The sequence below is a fragment of the Bicyclus anynana genome, chromosome 27 (genome assembly GCF_947172395.1).
Source record: "Bicyclus anynana chromosome 27, ilBicAnyn1.1, whole genome shotgun sequence".
NCBI lineage: Eukaryota > Metazoa > Arthropoda > Insecta > Lepidoptera > Nymphalidae > Bicyclus > Bicyclus anynana.
The window spans coordinates 7,313,805-7,339,241 of record NC_069109.1 but is presented as its reverse complement, the minus strand read 5'-3'; the positions used below and the strand labels follow the sequence as shown (position 1 = coordinate 7,339,241).

Genomic DNA, 25,437 nt, shown 5'->3' with positions numbered 1-25,437 from the left:
GTTTTCATACGGTTACTATCGCGATAACGTAAACGCGAATTTGTATGGAACTGAAACAGTTGTGCAGTAGTGCCACTAGATGGCGCTACTGCACAACGTGGTTGGTTACGATGGTTTACGTTAACGTGATTGTCACAGTATCAAACTGCCACTCTGATGGCAATAATGATTTCCACCCCCATGATATGGATATCAAATGAAAGGGTTTGCTGTCAGGAATACGAAAAAAATAGTCACGTGAATTAAATCCAATATTTGTAATTTTTAGTACGTGCTAAAAACGTGTTTTTTAAACTATTTAAAGTTATTTTTAAAAAAAGATGCAGATTGGCCTGTTCAGGGTAATATTTTAAATTCTTTTTGAAGACGTGAAGAAGCTTAACATGCTCTATGTAATACCAATAACTGGTCAACTTCTTGGTTTTCAATTTTTGCTGAAATTTATTTTAAGTCAAAGAAAAAAAAGACATATACAGTCTGATCCAGGTCTTGTTGTATCATGCGATGTGTGTTAGAGACAAATAAGCCACACAGTGGCGCCCTAACGCGCCACTAACGCATAACGCGTTACGTTACGAAACAGTGAACTGTTTCGTAACGTAACGCGTTATGGCGCCCTCCCAAAACTAGATAACACTTGAAAAATCCACCTTACAAGTTATAAATATTTTATTGTTATTTAATGATATTTTATTTACAAATAATAAATTGAGAATAGATCCTATATACACTTGTCTTCTACACTTCCTTCTTTTTCCTTCTCCGTCTGACAGTCTTCTGCTGTTCTTCTAAAGTCTGTATGTAGTTCTTCAGTTTGACGTGATCTCTTCTCAATCGTTCTACTAACATTCTGACTAACGCTTGCTTCTTGGTGAACTCTTTGCGTTTAGAAATGTCCATGTTGACTAATTTAATATTCTCCACTTCTTTCTTCTGTTTACTTCTTCTTTTATTTGATGTTTGGGGAATTTCTACAGTGACAGGTATAGCTGGTGCTTCAACTTCGGTCTTCATTTCAGAAGGGATGCTGAAAATATAAATTTTTCTTTGAGTGATAGAAAACTATTTTGTCGGCCTCATTGGCAGTGGTATGCGGGAAGAAGGAGGTCCTGGGTTTGATCCCTGGCTAGGTCCATTGCCATGTTTAAACCTTACCTTACTATGACACAGCACATTCCATTCCAAATTTTGGCAACATTTACAGTTAAAAGTTCCAGATTTTTACATTTTACATAAATCTCCACCGTTATACCCACCAATAAAGAAATCTTTAGAATATACAAATAGTGTTAAAATAAAAAAAATATTATTGGACAATTGAACCTAAAACCAGATAACTTTCAAAGCTAGCACAGCCCAGACTCTGGTGATTGGCTACCACACATACCTGGTAGGCATATTTACCAATTATGGAGTAAATAAGGAGTAAAGGCTACTTTCAGCTTTCATAAAATGTCCACCTATCAGACCCTTACTCCATCCCACAAGAACTGGCCCAATAGGGTACCCTTAAAGGCTGATGGTTAAATGTCACTTACCAGTCAATAGTAACTCCGTCTGCACTGGGCAATTCCTCCATGTCTGTGTGTATGTCGGGAGGTTTCTCCCAATCCTCTGGACTGTCGGGCTCTATCTTTATCTCAATTTCCTCAACTTTGTGCATGTTATACAGATCCTCATACGGGTCCACCTCTGGAAATAGCGATTAATTATTTTTCTAAATTAACACAAAAACAAAAGGTCACAAATCATTATCGCACGTTGTGTAAGAAGAAGGGTAATGTTTTTGCTATAGTTGTAAACCGTGATGTGGAGACAGCTGGTAAGCTCCTTGATATCTTGAGCCTTTTGAAAGTTGTACCAGGTTTATTCATCATTAGAACTGACAAAGTCACAGGCTTATGCTAGTTTTCCATATTATCCAAGAACAGGTGGACATGTGATTGTCTTTATACAGTTCCATTCTATACTATGCTGTCTGGAGCCCTAAAAACAAAACAATAATCACCTGGAGGCCGAGTGAGCTGCAGTGTGGGTACGCTGCCCTGTCGCAGCAGCTCCCTGCCGTTCACCAGCCCATAGCGGAAGCAAGATGTGTCAAAGTGTATGGAGCACACGGATGTACGCTTGCCCAGCGACACGTGACTCTTGCCAATGATGTCCAGCCACTTCTGCTTCTCTGCCTCATCATATGGAAACCTGGGAAAGTAAGTCTTGCTTGACATATGCTTGGTCTCCGGCCTGATGACTCCCTCAGATCAGAGATTTAGGAGAGATTTAGGATGATGGGGAGAGTCACTAAAATATCTTAATTGTGGTCGAGACAATACACTTGTTGGTTGGATGCAAGATGCTCCTGGATAGGGGTCTTTACTCACGTCGTCATGATAGAGTACTCCAAATTATATGTGAAGCGAAAAGCCTTTCAGTAGCTAGAACTAAGAAAAGAATGATTACAAATAAAAGGCAAATTAACTTTGTCAAAGCAGGCTCGAAATCAAATTCCTCTAGTAAATCCTATTCAATCCTAGGTTCTGCACCTGGTTGGACTATTTAATGGATATGTATGAAAAACATAATAAAATCCCAGAGGATGTCACTATTTCAAGATCTATACCAGACATTTTCCTTTCTTCCAAACAAACTAAGTGAATAGTACATCTGTAATAAATCTCGTATATTATGAAGTAGCAGGCCACAAATAAGTATACGCACGCCGAATATGCCACTTATTACGTCCACTGCCCGCTGACTATAATACATACTCAACCAAGGAATATTAATTATGTACTGACTACTAAACGATCTATACTTAAGTTAACTTGGTGAAATATCTGCAGTACTTTTTACTATAAAACCAGTAAATGTACACAGAATGGTATTTACTTATGAAAAGATCTCCTCGGTTCCTTGTCTGCCCTCCATTTGCATATGTAACATGTTTGCACCATTCTATTCACCAAAATACCAATATCAAAACAAAATTATTGTTTTGTTTTCTAAACTTTGATACAGCTAATTTTTAAAAAAAACATATCAACACACAGGGTTTAAAAGACAGTGCGGCTAAAATTGTGCTTTTACAATTATATTAATTAATAATTACGCCAAAACACAATAATATTAAAGACACTCAGCTCAGCTTCTTGATCTTGAATCTTATCTTTGCAAATTTTTGTTTGAAATCGAAATTCGAAATTATAAATTTTAATCTAAATTCGAAATCGATTTTTTTTTATTTTTTTGACACAAACAGTGTATTATCTATGACACAAACGTAGATTTGACCAGTGTTACCAACTCTCCAAAATATTTATCCCTAAAGTTTGTGTCAAAAACCCCTAAAATCGCCTTAATTATTAAGTCGTCCCCCTAAAAATATAAATTCATAATAATTTAGAAATAATATATTTAGTAATATGTTTCAAAAGTCTATATTTAATACAGACTAAATATTACGTCTTTATCTAAAAATTCAGATTTTTTGAAATCATAGGTACAAGTTGACAATGAATAAATTTAACATTTTTTTTTATTCGATGAAAATTGCCGCCAGTTGCCTCAGAGTGGTTGTAGAATAACGTATTATTATATCGTTATAAGTCGCTAGGTCAAGAAAGAAATATTAAAATAATCATCAATTTAAGAATATTAAAGAGTCAAAAAATTCCTGAAAATACCCCTAAAAATTTCAGACCCCTAAAAAAATCCCATTTCACTTATTTGCCCCCTAAATCTGGGGGGAAAACCCCTAAGTTGGGAACCCTGGATTTGACATTGACTTTTGACACTTCGCTATTTTCTTTAATTTATTTAACGGCCTGGAATCAAGTGCTTTCACTTTGACCACAGATCAATACTAGTAAAAACGTAGACGAAGAAGTAAATGGACAAATTTATAGCATCCGTCACCTTAGGTAGTTGCATAGATTACGATACAAGCACTATTAATCTAAGGGTACTTGTACCATATGTACCGACTCTTACATCTATGACTTGTACCGGCTCGTAAATCTATGGTCACCACACATGGTCACCAGCTATCGTACGATTTTCATACACGTAAATTCTTTGCACCAACTTTGCGCCCATACGTTGTCTAAACGCATACTCTCAAAAAATATAGAGCGTTTTGGGTGTTGGCTTATACACCGTATAGCCGATTTTCTTACAAAAAAAATGAGTATCAAATATTGGAATCATGATAAACAAAATAAACAAAACATGATAAAAACGTTTAATTTTTAAGACAGAACTCTTCATATTTGATACCCACAGTGTAATCTCGGTCAATGACGTCACAGGCAGTCACAAAGTCCTCAGGCGTTTTATATTTGTAGTAACCCTTGCCCGGCTTCCATTTACTGCTGAACTCCGTGTCACTGAAGAACGGCTCTGGAGTCTGAATGTCCAAGGGCTCTTGTTGGAATGGCAATATCAACCTGTGGAAAATTTAATGTTCTAGAATAGAGCAATACTCGATGTGCACTGTTTACCAAAAAATAAATTAGAAATGAAGGTAGAAAGCGCCAGTCATTTCATAACTTGTTAAATTTAAACTGGCGAACGACGGAGAAACCCTACAACTACCCGACTCTACTCCAAACCTACACCAACCCTAATATACCCCTACTAAACCCTACCCTACCCTACTCCTACCCTACCATACCCTTACCCTGTCCCTACCATACTCTTACCCTATCCCAACTCTACCCCTACCTTATCCCTGTCCTAGACTCACCTCGTGGCATGCAAGAACATCCGATGCGGCGCGCTGTCCACCCTGTCGGTGTACGTATAGTCGCCGAGGATGGTGTGGCCCACCGCGCTGCAGTGGACACGCAGTTGGTGCCGACGACCTGGCAACATTATAGTTTACGATTAGTTATATGGATGGAAGGAAGCATTTATGATTGGATATTTGCTGTACGTTTCTTAAAGTGGCCACAGCAACGTCCGCTAGTATTATATGCGAGTATATTCTCTGTTTGTTGACAATACTTTTTTGAGATTGGTTGGTTGCGTAACTGTCAAAGCGAAGCTTGACTTGGTCTACTAGTTTATTATAAACTAGTTCCCGTTGCCGTCAGCATACTCTACTCTGGACATTCAGCACAAGATATAGAACAGGAGGCCGGCCATGTTCTCGACATAGTGTATGATTGGGGTAAGAAGAATAGCCGGATAAAGAGGCTGCAACAGCGTCACAAGCCTGGTGCTCACCTGTGATGGGTTTCAGCAGCACCACAGTGACAGGGTCCTCGCAGTAGCTGCCTGTCTCTAGCACCAGCAGCCTGGTGTGCGCTGAGCGCGGCTCTTCACTGATGCTCGCAGAACTCACCACGGGCAGCATCTTGTGGGAGCTTTGGGGCGATGGGTCAGCACCTGGTCATATAATACTCAAACAAATAAGGGAATCAAAATAAGATGATTAGAGTCCAGTTCTTTGTTAGGCAGCGTGAACACTGTCAGGCTGCTAGTCGCCTAGTAGTACTGTTTATGTGGGCATGGAGAACGTGTCGGGCAGGAAAGGTAGAGTGGTGTAAGGTGTAATGCATTCTACAGGGATCCCCTAAACCTACACCCAAGGTCATAAGTCCTAGGGCTTGCTCGAGGTATGTCCTCTACCACAAAATGATGGTAGGCACTATCCCTGTCGCTGCTACCCGTCACGTTATTCACAGCAATCTTGTCTTATCTTGAAACATCCGGAAAACACGTAACATTTTCTACAGCCAAGCACTTTACCATCATCAACGAGTGTATGTCGTAATATTTAGAAGTCCCTACAAAAGGCTTATGTCCTGCAGTGGATGTCCATCACCTAATATGGTGATGATGACGATAACTGATGATGATGATGATGATGATTTTGACGGCATGCGCATTGGATTTACAAGAAGGAAGTCCTGGTTTCGAACCCCGGCTGGGCCGATTGAGCTTTTCTTAAATGGTCTAGGTCTGGCTGACCAATCAGACCGTGGCTAGTTACCACCCTACCGGCAAAGACGTACCGCCAAACGATTTCAGAGTCCAGTACGATGACATGCAGAAACATAAATGTGTGTGGAATTTCATCCTATACCTAACAAGTTAGCACGCTTCCATCTTAGATTGCATCATCACTTACCATTAGGTGAAATTGCAGTCAACTTGTAAAGAATAAAAAATAAACTAACCCACAGCGTAATGTATATCAGCTAACTCAAAGCCAACATGTCCTCTGAGCACAGCTAAGTAATATTTCCTAGTGAGGCGTTTCTCGAACAGTCTGCCGGCGCGCGCCGCCGCCGTCTTGTTCTTGGCTATGCAGAGAATGCCACTGGTGGAGTAGTCGAGACGTTGCACGAAGTATAACGGGTTCGATGATCCAGATAGATGGGAGTCGTGGGATGCGATGTGGCAGGTTACTGTGTTCTACAAAACAACAAAAAAAAATTAACTTCTAAAAACCGAAAAATAACAACGTGTCTATGTCCTTTCTATTGATCGATTTGAAGGTGCTGCTAATCCAAACAGTTTATTTTGATATTTTTTGGCGCCGTCTTAAAATCGATCAATAGAGAAGACGATAGGTACGAGTAATATGGTAAGTAGGTACGGATTTTTCGCTTTTTTGAGTAATGCATCTTTGAAATCTGTTTTATTTTTTTGTTAAAAAGATTATATTTTTCTGTTTTTAGTGTTTCCTAGCATAGTGACCGAAAGCGCATCACTATGGGCAATTTTGTTCACTTATTTCAGTTATTTTGATTTAACACAAAATTAATGAACGATAATGAACGATTTTTATGAAAAGTAAATAAAACCAATCTGGAAGTATACTCTTCAATCAGAACGAGAATTTTGACGAAGTTTTGTGGTAACAAACTTTGAAAAAAACACCCGTTAAATTGAGAACCGCAGAACCCTAAAGAGGGAGAAAGTTTTTAAGTCTGTTAAAAAGAAAGAAAAAACAATTAATGTGCTTAGGACCACACGACTGAAGTAAAATCTCTCCCTCATAAGTTTCAACATCCGTTTGCCTCGCCTGATTACACTTGTTGTAACGCTTATGTATGCCTAAAGAATTATTTTAAGCAAAAATTCTTATTTATGACTTTTGCCACACATTACAATAATCTTTTAAATTCAATAAAAAAAATCTCTGTGGTATGTAACATAACCTAGTAAAATACCACAACTCAGCATTTTGCTACATACTCCATTCTAGCAGCAGTTTCTGTTCCTGTAATAGGGGGATAAAATATAGCTTATAGCACTCGGGGATAGTGTAGCTTCCCAACAGTTAAATAATCGGTACAGTAGTTTCGAAGCCTATTCAATACAAAAAAACATACTAACAAACAATCAAATCTTTTCTATTTATAATATTAGTACAGATAAAAATTTCTATAGTTAACTAGCAGACGCCCGTGGTTTCACTCCCCGTTTTCGTGGGGATAAAATGCCTGTCTATGTTACTCAAATATGATGTAGCTTTCTGACTACAAGATTTTATAGATGATCTTAGTCTATTTTAGAAGTAGTTATATAGTCTGTGTATCACACAGAGTATTTTAATTAGGTCGTTGACACTTGACATTTAAGCCATATGGCTTTATTTGACGTTTGTGATTTAAAGATTTTTTTTTTAGAAACAAAACAATAGCGAACTAACAATATCGTATTAATACGCTGCATCATTAAATGAATAACAATAATTAATTCTTACCTTTTCATTTTCATTGTCTGAATTTATATACATGTCATGTGGTTTGTTAATAATGATAAAATCGTCGTTTTCGAACAGTTTCACGACAGCCATATTGGATGCTATAAACCCGCGAAAAATTAAAACGTGTTCACTGAAATGTTTCATTTGCCTTTTAATTTTAAGGTGTGAAGTTGATTATTCTTTTGTATTTTAAACAGTATTGAGGTTGTAATCTTCGGGCAATAATGTGATAGAAGACTTATAAATGCTACTTGGAGGGCTCTATCGAAATATACGTTCAGTAAATCCTCCAGAGGCATTTTGAGTCTCACGTATGATTAAATTTAAACACAATTTTACATTTTAATGATTTTTATGAATAAATTAATAATTTACTTGACATCAGTCAACCTTAGTTTTCCTAAATTAGAAAAAGCAGGTGCATGCATCAAAAAGTTTTAACGCATGTTCTAAGTCTAACTCAGACCAATTCCTCTATGGCTACCATCAAACAAGAATAACTCTCTTTCTTATCTGTGATTATTTTCAATGATTTTTCTTTAGTCTGTGTTTAGAACCCAGCCAAATAAAAAGGCCAATGTATTCTAAAATTTTAAATGGAACAATATGACTTTTTAATTTAGTGACGTAATAGTTTTAGTAAACTGCACTGAATGTAAACAATTTTTGATTAGAAAAAAGATAATAAATAGTTTTCTTCAACAATGAAACGTGTAAAACGGCATAAAATCAAGCAGGAGACACCGGAGACGTCCACGTCTCGCTCTCGAGAGCAGGAGGAGCACGATTTGGCGTACTATATCCACGACCGAGTAGAGCTGATGCACCAAGTGTTTTCCGTGATAAAACCCAAGGAGCTGAAAGCCATGGCTCCGGAATGCGTTTATCACATTACTGTGGATGATTTACAGGAGCTATGCACTGAAGAAGTGAGTGAGCTACGTTGCTTATGTATTTACTGAAGTAGTTACAAAATGAAGAGCTGATGGACGTTGGGATCCCAGGTGCTGGAATGGCGACCCCGTACTGGTTAGCACAGTGTTGGTAGACTTCCCCATTAGATGGTACGACATCAATTGCGTTGTAGAGAGCCGTTGGATGCTGATAGCTCGAGAGTTTGGGGTTTTGGAAATCTTTTGAAAGTCTCTTATAGAAAGAAAAATGACTTCATGTCAATATTATGCCACACATCACAATATCTCCCATTTTCTCTCACAGGATAATACCCTGTGATATTTTTAAAGGTTTAGGTATTTTGTAGGTTTTGCCAACAAAGAAAAATAACCCTTTAGAAATAAATGAACCCCAAACCAGTTGCTGCCACAACCTTATAGCCAAACTAGTCGATTAAGTCCAAATTTGCTTTTACATTAATGCACTTCTTCCTTACCCCTAACCTAACCTAGGGTAATGGGAATATTGGTCATAATTAATACATATGGCAAATAAATAAAATAAATAACCTACCCCTACATAACGATGTAAACAATATTTTAGAGTATTTTTTACACCTTTATTAGAGTTTTATGAAGGATCCCTAATTTTTTTGAAAAATTAATATAGTCTTTAACACTCTGGGTCAGTGTAACTTACCAACAGGTAAAGAATGTTTTAAATCGGTTCAGTAATTTCAGGGCCTATTCAATGCAAACAAACAATCAAATCTTTCCTCTTTATAATATTATTATAAATATTATAATTATAAATATTCCATACAGATCAAATCTACACTAATCATTAACTATGATAATAAAAAAATGTATATTTTTCCAGCTTCTGGGTATAAGCTCTAAGAGACTGTGTGCTATCCTGGATGGAGCTGATCCTCCCACAGACACCGAGTCCTCCAGCTCTGAGCACAACCTGGAGACCATCTCGCTGGACAGCATCTCCTCTGATGATGAGGTGTTAAGCCAGCACAGCTCCAAGAAGAGGGTATGTTGAATGTAAATGTAAAGATAAATATAGTTGCCTAGTTACATATTATTATATTACATTGGAAAATTTATAACACTACTAGCGGACCCTGTCAAGCCTTGCTTTGACTTATGTGTGCTTCTTCCCTACCCTAACCTACCCCTACCCTACCCCTACCTTTAAGGGATATGAAATCTCATAAGGTTATTACTTTCAAACTTAATTTTTGTCATGAAATTCATTTTGAATGTTTCAAAATTGTGTTGATATCCATTGGTATGTAATGAAACACATAGAAGAACATTCAATGTGCTTTTATTAATAATTTTAAAAAAATCGTTACTTAACACTTAACAGTACCTTTTAGACTTAATTGGCACGCAATAAAATATAAAACATTCTTCTAGAACCAAAAAAATGAAAATTCTGACACATCATGAAGCATTTTGATTCAGCAACGACACATCTGCTTTCTTCTGTGGTTGTTTTTGTACTAAAATGGACAGGGAAGTTGTCAATTGTAGGAATGTACAAACTACACTGGTTAAAGGTTATCACCACTCTTCTCACCACTTACTCACCTTCGGTGACTAACTCTGCTGTTAGTGCCTGCCACAAGATATTGTGTTTGTGAAGTTAGCAACAAATGACTGTGCAATGAATCAATAACAGTACAAACAGCACAAACTGGAAAGTGTTTGTGTCTGTACGAATACTCAGTCTGCAGCTAACTTCCCAAACATGTATTCTTTAAGTTGGATTTAAGTTGACTGCTCCTTCGCTCACCAGTGAAACCATGTCTTCTGTCCCAGCACAAACACAAGAAACACAAATCCAGGAGCAAGCACAGACGCAGAAGCTCAAAGAGCGACAAGGGTGAGCAGGAGACCGACGAGGCACAAGACCGGTCTAAGGCCAGCCGCGCCGGGCTCACTGTGCTGGAGCTGTTGGAGCTGCAGGCGCGGGCGAGGGCTATCAGAGCACAGCTGCAGCAGGATAATGCCAATGGTCTGTTGATTTTATTTGTAGACACTCACGACTTAGCCCCTTTAGTCTGGTGTTGTTCTTAGCTGACACTGTCTATAATAATAATAATAATAATAATAATAATAATAATAAGTCTTTATTTATTTCATACAAATTAGTAATACAATTTTTTTTTTTTTTTTAATAGGTTTTTTTTTTCTTTTTATATTACGTTTGCATGAATCCCATTGTATTGGGTATAAGCCTCCTCCAGCAGTTTCCACTTTCGTCTGTCCCGTCCTGACCTCATCCAATCCACACCAGCCACTTGAGCAATGTCGTCTGTCCAGCGCTTCTGAGGTCTGCTTTGGATGCTGACACTGTCTACTAACTATAAATTTTGAACATCAAGTGGTTTTCAATATTCCGTGATCTAACGCTTTTATATGTATGTATACACAAGGAGGAATACTGGTGTACATTATACTATAGGGGATGCCCGTGAATTCGTCCGCATGGAATTTAGTTCCCTCGGGTACCATGGATTTTTCGGGGATGAAAAGTAGCCTATGTGTTAATACAGACTATAATATATCTCAATACCAAATTTCAGCTAATTCGGTTCGGTAGTCGCGGCGTGAAAGAGTAACAAACATTCATACCATCAAAATCATCAGTTTTTTGCTAATCTCGGGAAACCATGCATTTTTCCGGTATAAAAAGTAGCCTATATGTTAATCCAGAGTAAAATCCATTTCCATTCTAAATTTCAGCCAAATCGGTTCAGTATTTGCGTCGTTAAAGAGTAACTATCATTCATACCATCAAAATCATCAGTTTTTTGCTAATCTCGGGAAACCATGCATTTTTCCGGTATAAAAAGTAGCCTATACGTTAATCCAGAGTAAAATCCATTTCCATTCTAAATTTCAGCCTAATCGGTTCAGTATTTGCGTCGTTAAAGAGTAACAAACATTCATACCATCAAAATCATCAGTTTTCTGCAAATCTCAGGAAACCATGCATTTTTCTGGTATAAAAAATAGCCTATGTGTTAATCCAAAGTAAAATCCATTTCCATTCTAAATTTCAGCCAAATCGGTTCAGTAGTTGCGTTGTTAAAGAGTAACAGACATCCATACAAATCATTCATACAATCTTTCGCGTTTATAATATTAGTAGGATTTCAATTCACTCTTGGCCTACATCAATCATTACAATATCATCATTTCATTGCATGCCAGGGTTTAATGAATAGCCTAGGCATATATACCATAGTAGTAGTAGTATCTTTAAAAATTATTTTTCTTGATTTGTTGTAGCACCTCCAGCGGAACCACAGCAATCGGGGGTAAAACCAAAAAATGAGACCTCAGAGGATGAGGTGGAGATCAAGGAGGAGCCCGCCGAGGTGGTGGAGATCAGCAGTGAGGATGAAAAGCCCAACATTGACGACCTGCCAGGTTATCTGTCAAATTCTTTAGATATCTGGCAATAGACAAGAAAAAACAAATAAAATCAAGAAATAAAATCATGAAAAAAAACAAATTCCTTTCCCTTCGTATTCCCATGGGAATGAGAACAGGAATAATACAAATACCGGTGCTTTATATGAGCCTTTTTCCTCTAAACATTTAAACTAGGTACACAATCTAAAATATTAAAAAAAAATCTAAAAAAAATAATACAATAGGTAATAATAATATTGATTTTATAAGGTACAAAATGTCACTAGCTCTTCAATTCTTTAGTTCAGACTGATAACAGGCCTTCAAACACAAACCATATCTGTCTGTTGTCTATTGTAGAGGCAAAGGATGAACCGAGATTAGCCAAAGTATGGAAGAAGTGCGATCGCAAGCACAAGTTTGTACCTTCTCCGGAGCTTGCTCTATGCGCGGATTTTAAAAAAAAACTTTAGTGGAAAAGGGCTTAGTAAAATCATTTTCAAAATTGATTTAGCAGAACCAGAGATTACCCCCAACAACCTCACAAACTTACAAACACATAAACTCTCAAATTTACATATTTATAATATTAGTATGGATCTGTAAAAGACCAGCACTAGGCTTAATACAATTTTTGGACCTTCTCCTTTATGATGTTTATCAATTTGTACAAAAACATTCATATTTTTTGTAATAATATGTACTTATTTTTCCGTTTTCTCTTTTGCAGTTAAACCACCGACTTCAAGCAAAGATATCCAACCACAAGGCAACTCCAAAACAGTAACAAAAAGAGTGAACGATTTAATTATAACTGTGCCACAAACAAAATCTCGTAAAATTGTATTAAATAGAACCAAAAGTGTTGCTACTACAAGTTCTACTGCAAGCGTAGATGCAAGTAGTACGGAAGTTTCCAAAACAAATGAGAACAGTAACATAAATGATACTTCAAAAACAAAACCAGTAGATGCTAGCAAGGCTATAGCAACTGGCAGCAAAAATATTATCTATAAAACAGCTGCACAAGACAAAAATAAACCATCTGAAGTATCTAAATCAGTTAACAATAAATCTAAACAGAAAAAGAAACAAAAGAAAAAAGATAAAAAATCAGACAAAGAGGAAGATCACGATGAAATAACTTTACAGTTGTCTGATACTGAGAAAATGGATCTTTTGGAAGACTTAGATAGGAAAAACTATGAAAACTTTACTAGTTCTAGTGAAGATTCGGAAAGTAGTTCAGAGAGTGATTCAGAACATGATATTTCTCACGATTCAGCCATAATTAGAAAAGGGAATGATAAAATTTCTAGCAAAAATCAAGATAGTGAGGCGTCTAAAGTAGTCGATGTAACTATAACAACTAACCAAGATACAGTTATTGACAAAGAAACAGAAAAAAATAATGGGATGAATGTAGCAGCAGAAGTTAATGAACAAAATACAGAATCAAGCAGTACAGAGTTAGAGAAAAGTCTTGAGGATACTGATGAGTCTGATAAAACGGCAAATGACACTAGTGTTGCGGTAAATTCTGAGAACAATGTCCTTACAGAAGTTAATGAGAACAGTATTGAAGGCAAGAGTACAGAAAGTACAAATAAATGCTTAGTACCGTCTGCAAATGTTAATCTAAATTTGGAAGCTGATATCAATAAAAGCCCCAATATATCATCAAATAATATCATTACTGAACATGAGAGTAATAAAAGTCTCGATATGGTACTTAAAACTTGTGAAGATACTGAAACTAATATAATAAATGAAAATAACAAAGAATCTCATCAAGCAATTAAATCTGTTATTGTACAACTTAGGAATGAGGAAACTATTCTAAATATAATTCCACAAACTATGACACCTGTTACTGTTATATGCGGAAATACTGAAGAACAGGGTTATAAAAATAAAGATTGTAACAAAAACAAATCAAACAATGTTGTAGAAATTACAACATTGTTTAAAAATGACGTAAATACAAATGATTTTAATACGACAGAAACAAATGACAGTATTGAGTCTATAGAGGAAGGTGAAATAACTAATACAGATAAAGATTTGTCTGAAGGAGAGATTGCAGATCATGAAGAAAAAACAGAAACTAATAACCCTCAGATCAACAGTTCTGATGTAGTATGTGTGTCAGACGACGATGAAGAAAAGCGCAAAAAGAAAAAAAAGAAAGACAAGAAATTAAAAAAGAAAGATAAGAAATCTAAGAAGTCCAAGTCGGATTTTCGTGAAGGCGCCGATCAAAATTTCTTTAGTGAAGATAATCAAAATGGAGAAAATATAGAACAACATGAAGAAGAAATAAAAAACAACTCTATAGTTATTGACATTCAAGAAGAAAATAATAGACAAGCTGATGAAATAGTATCCTTAGATGACGATGATGATATCTACGAAATTCTAGATATTTCTGATGATTCCTCCTGTTACGAAGTCGAAGGTATAACGGTGTCTAAAGAACCCACTGCAGAAGAAATAGCCGCATTATCCGCGAAAATAGATGAAATACATACAGATGACGTCATTGTTTTAACCGAAAAAGACGATCATTTCAATAATGACGAAGTATCACAAAACAACGAGAATATTGGTGAACCAATTGAAAATATATCGTGGCGTGATCGCTATTTAGGAAGTACAAAAGTGAAACGAGTTTTAACAACGTCAAACATACTAAACGCTCTGAGGAAGAAGAATAAAGAACTAAAAAGGAAACTAGAAGAATCTAAGGAAAAGATTCAAGAAGCTACTGAAGGAGATAAACTAGTTTTAGAAGAGATAAGTGATTTTGTTGAAGGATCAATTGAACACTTCAATACATTGCAGGGGTCTTCTAAGTTCGTAGATCCTGTGGTACCAGAAGGTAGCGGTAAAGACGCAGAAGAGAAAAACAAAGATGGGAAAGAATCAGAAGTAGGTATCAAAGAAGTAACCAAAGAAATGGAAAAAGATGCAAAGCAACTATTGAAAATGTATAAGAGGTTACTGAAATACAACGATGTAAACAAAAAGAAAGACCCAAACAAGAAGAAAAAGAAGAAACAGAAGAAAAGCAAAGAAAAAGATAAGAGCAATGAAAAATAAAATAAGTATGACATTGATAAAAAATAAAACGCTTATGCACCGGAACAATGTTAATTTATTATCATTAAAGCCTTTATTGCTGTTTTTAAGTTTTTTTTACAAATAGATTACATTTTATTTTGTCCATATGTTGTCTATTTCTGTAGTAGTGTGTATTAAACAGTCAAGTGTGACTGTGTGTGTCGAGTGTCTGAGCTACGCCTTCTGTTTACTGTTTATTCAAATACACTGCTTAAGTAATAGTTTGAGATAACAGCTTAAAATAGGTTAGATGTTTATTTTAATTTGTTGAAAACAAATAAAAATTATATTTATGAACAGAGATTACTGTCTTTCTACACTTTAAGGTTTTAGGAGCTAAAGTTTACTATAAGTAAAGTGCCTATTTATCTCTAACAATACCACACACTGAAGCACTGAAGTAAAGGAGTAAAAAAAAATTTCATCCCCACTTTACATGTAGGGGAGGTACTTACCCTAAAAATATATATTTCATGATTATAATATTTTACGACTATAATCACATTTTGTAGACATACTTAGTAAACTCTTCGAGACTACGAAAGCAATAAATGTCACCCGTCTATAATAAGCCTAATATTTTTTTAAAGTTGCCGTCACCGAGCCGAGCCACAGAAAACATATCTATTTACATATGTATACTGTGCCATAGAGTACAACTGTACTTTTTTTTAGTGTCATTTTTGACAAAGGTCTAAAGGGACGCTTCCGTCTTCTATATTTATAAATAAATGCATAAAACATAAATAAAATCAATAAAAATTTACTGATTTCAACGCAAGTGTACTTAAAAACCGAGTTAAATTATTTATTAGTTAAATATGAATGAATTATGCACAGCATGTTTAAGTGCGGGCAGAGATCTGTTTTATATTGAGGGAAGTGATATACATCACCTTTATTCACAAATCTTGAATGAAATATCGGTAAGTTCTGTTATAAATATTTTGTACAATATTAAACAGTACCTAATGTGTGCGTATATCGATATATAACTTAGTATTAACGTGTATTATGTGTTATAATCTGCTACCAATGTTGGAGTTATATTTACGATTGATGACAAGGAAGGCTTGTAAATAAGCTAAGTTTCTTCCTCTTTGGCTCAGTTGGTAGGGCTGTAGTTCACATCAGAGAGGACCTGGGTACGATTCCGAGCTCGGATCAGTTGAGGATTTTATATTGTATAAATTAGTTCATGTCCACCCGGAAAAGACGTAACGCCAAGCGATTTAGCGTTCCGGTACGATGCCGCGTATAATTTGTCAGAGGGATGATTAGAGTACAGTAAAAGCACCTTATTCACGCTTCCTTTATTCACGTTTTCACTATTCGCGGATTAAAAAATTGCGACCCAATTCCTATATTCGCGTCTAAATATTTCGTTATTCGCGGATCTGACTGACGGAACTGACGTAAAATCTGCAAATTTAAACTTTAACTTGCAAATACTCTTACTCTTTTCTTTTTTTTCTTTACTACTCTAACAACTCTTTGTATTGTTGTCAGATCTCCAGTGGGATGTTGTCAGCATGTCTGCAGGTCTGCTGGGAGTGTCGCTCGCTGCTGAGGAAGTTCCACCGCTTCAAGAGACAGGCACAGGAGTGCTACACAGAGCTGCTGGCAGTCACGCTACAGGTGAGAGCAAGAGAAAGACATCTCTTGACAAATTAACTTTTTTTTTGTTCTGTTACTTTATTTAAGAGCCACATGAGAAGAGAGAGGAGAAGCTGTGTCATACAGAGCTTCTCCTGCTGGGGAATGTTGCTTCTATGCATACTGATACTGATGCAATCAGTCGGCAGACTATGAGCAGAGCTGTTGTGGAAAAATTTGGCTTGTGACTTGTATTTAATTGACTCATACCAAATTTAATATAAACAATATTAATTTTGTGTAGTACGTGTAATAAGGGTCCCAAATATATCTATATTAATTAATAAAAGTTAAGGATTTTTTATAAAATTTAATTTAAAAGTCATATAATTTTTAAAATTTTCCAAAGTTGAAATGTTACTTGAACGTCAAACAAATTGTTAACTAATATTTTTGTCAAAGACTCCATTTAAGGGATTTTCATTAATGAACAGTTGAAATATAGACCATCATGGCCAACAGGTGTTTTAGCTAGCACAATAATGAACTATTTAGAACTTCGACCATTAATAACAGGACCTGCCTCGCTAACCGTTACCCCTATGGCAAAGATCAAAAATCAATGATCTAACGCGTTTATAAAAACTGTTGCTATAGAATCGATGTTTCATTGTTGTAATCGTTTTCGTCGTGTAAAGAGCTCCCTAAAAATGCCAGTTTGTGTAGTTAAATGGCATAAAAAACGGCCAAACTTGTAGTGTAGTAAAAGTAACTAAATTTTATCCTTAATTTTATCAAATTTGTAATAAAAACAATTTCTAAAAAGAATCGATTCTTTTGATGGAACAGCATAAAATCTACCAAGTAATCGAACATTCTATGTATATTTTCTGTGGATAGTCTAAGCGAAGTGTTTGTTACTCTGTGTAAAAAATACGTGTGTGTGTATTGCGAGTCAAATTTATAGTTGTGTGTAGTGTATGGACACAGAACATATTTAATGGTGTTAAATATATTCAATGTGTGAGTTTACCTCGTCCCCCTCAAAAAAGACAGACATTTTTGTTTTTGAATTTGGGTGTGAAACAGGTCCATAGTCTAAATAGTCAAAGATTTAGAAGTATTAAGTCTATTTAAAAAAACGTGTCAACTACCCTATTCCTCCCCAGAACACAACACACAAGCATCACCGGTCCCAGCTCACAGCGACACTGCTGCACTGCATCAGCTACCCGGAGGTGGTGGTGAAGACTGAGCCGGAGCTCGACGTCAAGCGCGAGCTGTCGGACACTGACACGCACCGCGAGCCTGAGACCTTCGTCAATGACCTCGTGCTGGAGGAGACACTTGTCAAAGAGAAGAAGGTAAGTGTCTTTAAATTTTTTTTTATTCTTGACCACAATTTCACCTGATGGTAAGTGATGATGCCATCTTGGATGGAAGCGGGCTAACTTAATAGGAGGATGGAAATCCACACCCCTTTTCGATTTCTACACGACATTGTACCAGAACGCATACCAGAATGCTAAAAATTAAATTTTTAAATTTAAATATTTTAGATCAGGGTTTCTCAAACCACTAGGGGTACGCCATTTGACATCGGGACAAAATTTACGTAATGATTGCTTGGTAACCAATACTGAGTCAGAATTAAGGTTAAAATTGTCCAAATTTACTCCTAACATTGAATCTATTTGCGACAAGAAACAAGCTCACCCATTACATTAATATTACAAAGATTGGTAATTTATGTGTTAAATTAATAAATTAATTAAATTAATTGTATTTATTTAAATTCTTTTGGTACTTTATGTGTTAACTTTTATTCAAATAAAAACCTTATTTTCTTCAACAGTCAAATTAATTTTTTCCTTAGGGGGGGGGGGGTCATTAGTTAGTAAGGGGTTCTCTGTCATTTGAAAATTTTCACAGGGGTTTGTGGAATCGAAAGTTTGAGATACCCTGTTTTAGATTATTAATATATTTATAACAAGCAGACGCTCCGCGGTTTTAACTGTGTGGTTCCCATTTTCAATGAATAACATAGCTATATTAGTATGTAATGTCATAACTAACATACCTATATTAGTATATAGATATATTATTCTCTAAAACCTAACAGTCTTTAGGTCTTTAATCTTAGCGACAATAGACATAATTAGCTTTAAAAGACATCTTTAATTTTGGAAAATTCAAACATTTCAGACTATAAAAAAGAAATCAAAACAGAAAGTGAAAATCAAAAAGAAAAAGGCAATAAAGAATAAGGAGAGTTCAGGAGCGGGCAGCGACTTTGACTACGAGGCAGAGAGTTACAGAGAGAATGAGTTCTCCTGCAGCCAGTGTGCGGAGAGTTTTAAAGAAGAGAGAGAGTTGGAATTACATATAGATGTCGAACATGATAAAAAGGTAAGTTATTTGTCTAGCACGTAAGTTGAACCAATCTATGTAATTATAATTATACATTAAATAATTCCGACTATCCTTGTTGGACATGCCTTTTATCTATCTTTGAATTTTAAAATATGTAATCGTAGTGGTAAGATTGTCAATATCGACGAGATATTGCAACTGGCTCTCGACACTTCACTAGTAAGCTGCTTCATGATTTATTTAAGTTTGGCTAGGTCATAATGTAAGGATGCGATTTAAGGGACACAATTTAAGATCTATTTACAAAAGAAATATTATTTACTCTGAAAATAACTTTAGAACACATGTTCCTTACACATTTATTATTAATTTTCCTTAAAGAATATATATAACCCTACCTCTAGGGTTATATTCCTTGATGAATATATATGGGAAATACTCACGAGCATTCTGTATAGAAAAGTGTTTTACGCATACTCCATGGTTTCCCTGAAAATAATAAAATAACTAATATTATAATGTGAAAGTTTGTATGTATGTTTGGATGTTTGTTACACTTTAACGTCGCAGCTACTGAACCGATATTATAAGCGTGAAAGTTTGGATGTTTGTTACTCGCAGCTACTGAATCTATTTGGCTGAAATTTAAAACGAAGATAAATAATACCCTAGATTAACTCATAGTCTACTTTTTATTTTGAAAAAGTCCATAGTTTTTGCATGATTTGCGAAAAACTGATTTAACGGAATAACCTGAATTTTAGAATTGAGATATATTAACACATTGGCTACTTTTTATCCCGGAAAAGTTAAATCTTTAGCTTCTTAGTTAAATAACTCTGTTTAGGGAGACTCGTGCTCAGCAGTGAGCCGTTAATCATGATTGTTTTGCAGGAGACAAAGCCCAACGGAGTGGGCAGGGTCCGCAGCAGGGAGCCGCTGCCGGAGAAGCCCCAGTGTGTGGAGTGCGGCAAGATGTTCAGCTCCAGGAAGACGTACAGATACCATCTCAAGTAAGAGTGTAAAAATGCAACGTATATACGAACCCATACGGGGCCCTTAGTCATGAGCTGGTTACTCGTAATTCAAACTACGGTCGTGCGTCTGTGCGGATTACTAGTATTGTAGTGTGGCACGAAGGTAACGCCAGTCTTACGGGGCCCTTAGTCATGAGCTGGTTTGCTCATGACTTGATTGATGTGGTATGTAATGTAGTAAGATTGTTTAAACGAAAAACAGATGATGCAATCTTAAATGTAAGCGGGCTAACTTGTTAGAAGGAGGATGAAAATCCACACCCCTTTCGGTTTCTACACGACATTGTAATGCTAAATCGCTTGGCGGTACATCTTTGCCAGTAACTAGCCACGGCCGAAGCCTCCCACCAGCCAGACATGGATCAATTATGAAAATATCAATCGACCCAGCCAGGGATCCGAACCCAATCCATGATCCATGCCATCTCGCATACCACTGCGCCACAGAGACCGTCAAATAATATTAATTAGTTTATTTATATGTCGACACGAGTGAATTATTTGATCGGTCGACTCGTGTCGTCATGAGTCGAGATAGTATGAAGCTACTACTCTACTCTCTCTCTCTCTACTCTCTCTCTCTCTACTCTCTCTCTCTCTACTCTCTCTCTCTCTACTCTCTACTCTCTACTCTCTACTCACTCTACTCACTACTCCCCGCGAGTAGTGGGAGACCGAGTGTTGGTGATATCAGAGACCACTCTGGCGGTCTAGCTCATTCTTGTCGTGGCGTTCGATCCGTCCACACCTTTGTTGGATAATAATCCTGAGTTGTTATGGGATAGGCGGGGAGAGTGACTTGAGTGGACAAGGGGAGTGTTAGATATCTGTCAAAGGCGCCTTTACAAGTGCGTGACTCCACTCAAGGTCATTCTCTGCCACTCAGGGATTATTGGTAAAGATATCTGTCAAAGGCGCCTTTTACCCTACACACAACGTTCACAAGTGCGTGACTCCACTCAAGGTCATTCTCTGCCACTCAGGGATTATTGGTATCATCTTAGTAGGAATTCTTAGTATAGATAATACGACATATAACATTAGTATAGATAATATGTTATTTCATTGCAGTGTTCTACACAGAGGTCAGAACCGCTACCCGTGTCCTCGCTGCGGCAAGGTCTACCAGTGGAAGTCCAACCTCGGCCGGCACATGAGGAGCCACAAGGTGCGTACCGGTACGACAGACCTTTAGGTTCAATGGAAATAAAAAGAGCGAGCGTCATGCTACTTTTAGCGCAATTATTATGGTTTATGTTAGGGGAGATACTCTCCACTCTCTACCTCATTCAAAAGAAAATACTTCATGGACTAATATACCTTTGCACTCGCCTGGCTTTATTTATATATCATGATATCATTTAATTTCATACAAGTAATCACAATTTAATACCAATAATCATGATTTCATAACATTAATCATAATTTCATTTCATTAATCATATAATTTCATACAAGTAATCACAATTTAATACCAATAATCATGATTTCATAACATTAATCATAATTTCATTTCATTAATCATATAATTTCATACAAGTAATCACAATTTAATACCAATAATCATGATTTTGATACAATTAATCATAATTATTACAACGTCCGCAGGCGCGCGACAACAACGAGCTGCACTGCGGCACGTGCGACAAGCGCTTCGCGTCTGTCGCGACGTTCCGCCAACACCTGCGCGTGTCGCGCCGACATGTCTCCGAGAAGGACTTCACGTGAGTTGCGCCAACCTTTAGTAAAAATTTATTTGATTGATTTGAAAGATGGTGAATGCGTTACGAATAGTGTAATCGAAATGACGTACCATTGAAACTATGACTAGTATGTCTGTGTGTCCGCAGTTTCATGTGCAACGAGTGCGGCAAGAAGTTCGTGAACAAGACGCGACTGCGCGACCACATCGACTGGGAGCACCTCAACAACATCAAGTTCCGCTGCCAGCTCTGCAACAAGGTACAGCCAGCTCTATGCACCGGCTCTCGGCCTATAGTCATCTACATGCTCCGGCTCTCGGCCTACAATCATCTGCACACACTGGCTCTCGGCCTATAGTCATCTACATGCACCGGCTCTCGGCCTACAATCATCTGCACACACTGGCTCTCGGCCTATAGTCATCTACATGCACTGGCTCTCTACCTACAATCTTCTACATGCACTGGCTCTTATCCTATAATCCTCTACGTGCACTAGCTCTCAGCCTATAATCATATACATGCACTGGCTCTTGTCCTACAATCCTCTACGTGTACTGGCTCTCAACCTATAATCATATACATGCACCGGCTCTCGGCCTATAGTCATCTATATGCACCGGCTCTCGGCCTATAGTCATCTACATGCACCGGCTCTCGGCCTACAATCATCTGCAAACACTGGCTCTCGGCCTATAGTCATCTACATGCACCGGCTCTCGGCCTACAATCATCTGCAAACACTGGCTCTCGGCCTATAGTCATCTACATGCACCTGCTCTCGGGCTACAATCATCTGCAAACACTGGCTCTCGGTCTATAGTCATCTACATGCACCGGCTCTCGGCCTACAATCATCTGCAAACACTGGCTCTCGGCCTATAGTCATCTACATGCACCGGCTCTCGGCCTACAATCATCTGCAAACACTGGCTCTCGGCCTATAGTCATCTACATGCACCTGCTCTCGGGCTACAATCATCTGCAAACACTGGCTCTCGGTCTATAGTCATCTACATGCACCGGCTCTCGGCCTACAATCATCTGCAAACACTGGCTCTCGGCCTATAGTCATCTACATGCACCGGCTCTCGGCCTACAATCATCTGCAAACACTGGCTCTCGGCCTATAGTCATCTGCACACACTGGCTCTCGGCCTATAATCATCTACATGCACCGGCTCTCGGCCTATAGTCATCTACATGCACCGGCTCTCGGCCTACAATCATCTGCAAACACTGGCTCTCGGCCTATAATCATTTAAATGCACCGGCTCTCGGCCTACGATCCTCTACATACAACGGGATTGTAGGCCTAGAATGAATCTATAATTCCTATAAATCGCCGTCATTTAGACGTATTATAAAGCGGCAAAAATTCTTGACTGAAAACTTGGACAAATTGGATGTGAAACTATGGGACCGATTTTAAAAATAAATTCACCAATAGAAAGCTACATTATCAGCAACTAACATAGGCTGTACTTTGTATTAGTATATTTTCGTCATTCGTTGTTTTTCCGTGAAGTTTATATATTTGTATCAAACTAAAGCCCATACTACATGCAGTTGTGTGTTGCAGCCGTTCAAATGCCACACGTCTCTCTACGTGCATATGCAGAATGTGCACAAGAACAAGGAGAAGAAGGAGAACCTCTGTCACGTCTGCGGCAAGTCCTACCCGGTAAGAGTATCTTCACTGGCATGAAACATCTCGGCACTGGCATGACACATATCATCTTTGTAATGCCACTGGCATAAATCATCTCTGCACTGGCATAAAACATCTAGGTACTAGCATAAAACATCTCGGCACTGGCATAAAACATCTCGGCACTGGCAAGACACATCTTTGTAATGGTATTGGCATACAATAGACTAAGTTATTAATTCTAATTCTCTTCTATCGGCGGTCTCTATGACTGCCAGTTTTTTCTATTTTCATTGTAATTTTTTTTTGTGTACCAAGCATTAATACGAGTATAATAAATAAATAAATAAACGTTATTAGAATGATATATCACATTGCTGTATTTAAACACTGATATGAAAAACTCAATTGTCATGACACATCACATGACCTTGTAAGGCACCGGCATGAAACATCACAAATACATATGCTAATATGTCATGATAATCATGGCGTATTACATCTTCTGGCATGTAATGTCAAATATGCCGGGTGATGTGATGGTGTGTACTGCTATTTTATGATTTGAAATGATCGTTGTATCCACAGAACGCAGCAAAGCTGAAGTACCACATCGTGGCGATGCACACGAGCGAGACGCCGTACCGCTGCGCGCAGTGCGGCGCCGCCTTCGGCTGGTACTCCTCGCTGTACCGACATGTGAGGGAGGTGCACTATAAGGTACGAACTGGCACACAACTCACACGTTGCTTGTGACAGCACTGGCATACAACATCTCACACGTAGCCAGAGGTGGCACACAACTCACACGTTGCTTGTGACAGCGCTGGCATACAACATCTCACACGTAGCCAGAGGTGGCACACAACTCACACGTAGCCAGAGGTGGCACACAACTCACACGTTGCTTGTGACAGCGCTGGCATACAACATCTCACACGTAGCCAGAGGTGGCACACAACTCACACGTTGCTTGTGACAGCACTGGCATACACCATCTCACACGTAGCTAGAGGTGGCACACTACTCACACGTTGCTTGTGACAGCACTGGCATACAACATCTCACACGTAGCTAGAGGTGGCACACTACTCACTCGTTGCTTGTGACAGCACTGGCATACAACATCTCACACGTAGCTAGAGGTGGCACTGGCACATAATACCTTAAACTCGTATGTAACTGGTGATAGCACTGTCACAAGGTTACTTCCAAAAGCCCCCTTGTTGGGGTCTTCAGTATTGTCTATCATATGTTTTAATATAATAATTACAGCAGCCCTTCATCATAAGGCTCATTTTTGGTATGTGTATATTTAGTCTGGAATTTGTCATTGTACGAGTAAAACAAACATTCAAATAGTCAAAGTTAGATCCTCGAGACAGTCTCTGCATACTTCTAGGCGTGATGATGATGAACTGTTGTTTTCAGATGAAGCTGCAACCGAACAGGATAAGAAAACAGAAGATAAAGAAGGGCGAGCTCCTCCCCCCACTACAGGCGGGCCCCTCATAGCCAGTGACAAACAATTTTGTACCGAATATACCTTTTACTTCCATTCATTGTTTTATTTACTAACTAAAGTCTGGCCGCTCAGATTGCGTTTCTGACAGGTAATGACCGAATGAGTGATGTAACATCGAATGGGCGAACGTAAAACAAAACTGAATCATTCATTTTTCAATTCAATTAAATTCAAATCCAATTTTTTTGATTGAAATTCATTCATTTATCAAATTGTATTGTTAATATCGGATGGATATAAATTAATAGTGATTCACAGTTGGCACATTGATCGTGTTCAGCACCAAACACCTCGGTCGCTGTGCCAGTGGGTGGCTGTACAGTGCCAGCTCCTTTGCCACTGTGCTATTGAAAACCCCGTATAGTCTGAAATATTTTTCAT

The 25,437-nt window shown here is 37.7% G+C and overlaps 4 protein-coding genes across 4 annotated transcripts; 2 read left to right on the top strand and 2 right to left on the bottom strand.

The window, feature by feature from the left end:
- Positions 1 to 651: 651 nt before the first annotated feature.
- Positions 652 to 3,276, bottom strand: LOC112047790 (THAP domain-containing protein 1). The gene is made up of 4 exons (XM_024085029.2): positions 2,887 to 3,276; positions 2,009 to 2,199; positions 1,539 to 1,692; positions 652 to 1,027 (listed from the first exon to the last, which is right to left on the bottom strand). The coding sequence occupies exons 1-4, from the start codon at positions 2,949 to 2,951 to the stop codon at positions 739 to 741; spliced, it is 699 nt and encodes a 232-aa protein (XP_023940797.1). The 5' UTR covers positions 2,952 to 3,276; the 3' UTR covers positions 652 to 738.
- A 947-nt stretch (positions 3,277 to 4,223) lies between these two features.
- On the bottom strand, positions 4,224 to 8,140 carry LOC112047776 (RNA pseudouridylate synthase domain-containing protein 1-like). Its single transcript, XM_024085016.2, has 5 exons — positions 7,715 to 8,140; positions 6,180 to 6,417; positions 5,224 to 5,385; positions 4,742 to 4,859; positions 4,224 to 4,442 (listed from the first exon to the last, which is right to left on the bottom strand). The coding sequence occupies exons 1-5, from the start codon at positions 7,859 to 7,861 to the stop codon at positions 4,238 to 4,240; spliced, it is 870 nt and encodes a 289-aa protein (XP_023940784.1). The 5' UTR covers positions 7,862 to 8,140; the 3' UTR covers positions 4,224 to 4,237.
- Positions 8,141 to 8,295: 155 nt separating this feature from the next.
- LOC112047775 (uncharacterized protein MAL13P1.304) lies at positions 8,296 to 15,234 on the top strand. The gene is made up of 5 exons (XM_024085015.2): positions 8,296 to 8,646; positions 9,491 to 9,652; positions 10,447 to 10,642; positions 11,923 to 12,063; positions 12,779 to 15,234. Exons 1-5 carry the CDS (start codon positions 8,422 to 8,424, stop codon positions 15,148 to 15,150), a joined length of 3,096 nt encoding a protein of 1,031 aa, XP_023940783.1. The 5' UTR covers positions 8,296 to 8,421; the 3' UTR covers positions 15,151 to 15,234.
- A 613-nt stretch (positions 15,235 to 15,847) lies between these two features.
- On the top strand, positions 15,848 to 25,089 carry LOC112047764 (zinc finger protein OZF). Its single transcript, XM_024084994.2, has 11 exons — positions 15,848 to 16,097; positions 16,681 to 16,809; positions 17,937 to 18,131; positions 18,973 to 19,176; positions 20,035 to 20,153; positions 21,249 to 21,345; positions 21,786 to 21,901; positions 22,028 to 22,139; positions 23,463 to 23,564; positions 24,120 to 24,251; positions 24,963 to 25,089. Exons 1-11 carry the CDS (start codon positions 15,993 to 15,995, stop codon positions 25,044 to 25,046), a joined length of 1,395 nt encoding a protein of 464 aa, XP_023940762.1. The 5' UTR covers positions 15,848 to 15,992; the 3' UTR covers positions 25,047 to 25,089.
- The last annotated feature ends 348 nt before the right edge of the window (positions 25,090 to 25,437 follow it).

Bases quoted from the DNA above. Each gene is read 5' to 3' on its own strand.
- LOC112047790 (XM_024085029.2), bottom strand. From the start codon at position 2,951: ATGGTGCAAACATGTTACATATGCAAATGGAGGGCAGACAAGGAACCG. The intron at 2,200-2,886 runs GTAAATACCATT...TTACTTTCCCAG, and splicing joins CCGAGGAGATCTTTTCATAA to GTTTCCATATGATGAGGCAG. The intron at 1,028-1,538 runs GTAAGTGACATT...TTATATTTTCAG, and splicing joins GACGGAGTTACTATTGACTG to CATCCCTTCTGAAATGAAGA.
- LOC112047776 (XM_024085016.2), bottom strand. From the start codon at position 7,861: ATGAAACATTTCAGTGAACACGTTTTAATTTTTCGCGGGTTTATAGCA. The intron at 5,386-6,179 runs GTTAGTTTATTT...TTATATGACCAG, and splicing joins TGATATACATTACGCTGTGG to GTGCTGACCCATCGCCCCAA. The intron at 4,860-5,223 runs GTGAGCACCAGG...TAATGTTGCCAG, and splicing joins GCTGCTGAAACCCATCACAG to GTCGTCGGCACCAACTGCGT.
- LOC112047775 (XM_024085015.2), top strand. From the start codon at position 8,422: ATGAAACGTGTAAAACGGCATAAAATCAAGCAGGAGACACCGGAGACG. The intron at 8,647-9,490 runs GTGAGTGAGCTA...ATATTTTTCCAG, and splicing joins AGGAGCTATGCACTGAAGAA to CTTCTGGGTATAAGCTCTAA. The intron at 10,643-11,922 runs GTCTGTTGATTT...GATTTGTTGTAG, and splicing joins GCAGCAGGATAATGCCAATG to CACCTCCAGCGGAACCACAG.
- LOC112047764 (XM_024084994.2), top strand. From the start codon at position 15,993: ATGAATGAATTATGCACAGCATGTTTAAGTGCGGGCAGAGATCTGTTT. The intron at 19,177-20,034 runs GTAAGTTATTTG...ATTGTTTTGCAG, and splicing joins ATGTCGAACATGATAAAAAG to GAGACAAAGCCCAACGGAGT. The intron at 21,902-22,027 runs GTGAGTTGCGCC...GTGTGTCCGCAG, and splicing joins GTCTCCGAGAAGGACTTCAC to TTTCATGTGCAACGAGTGCG.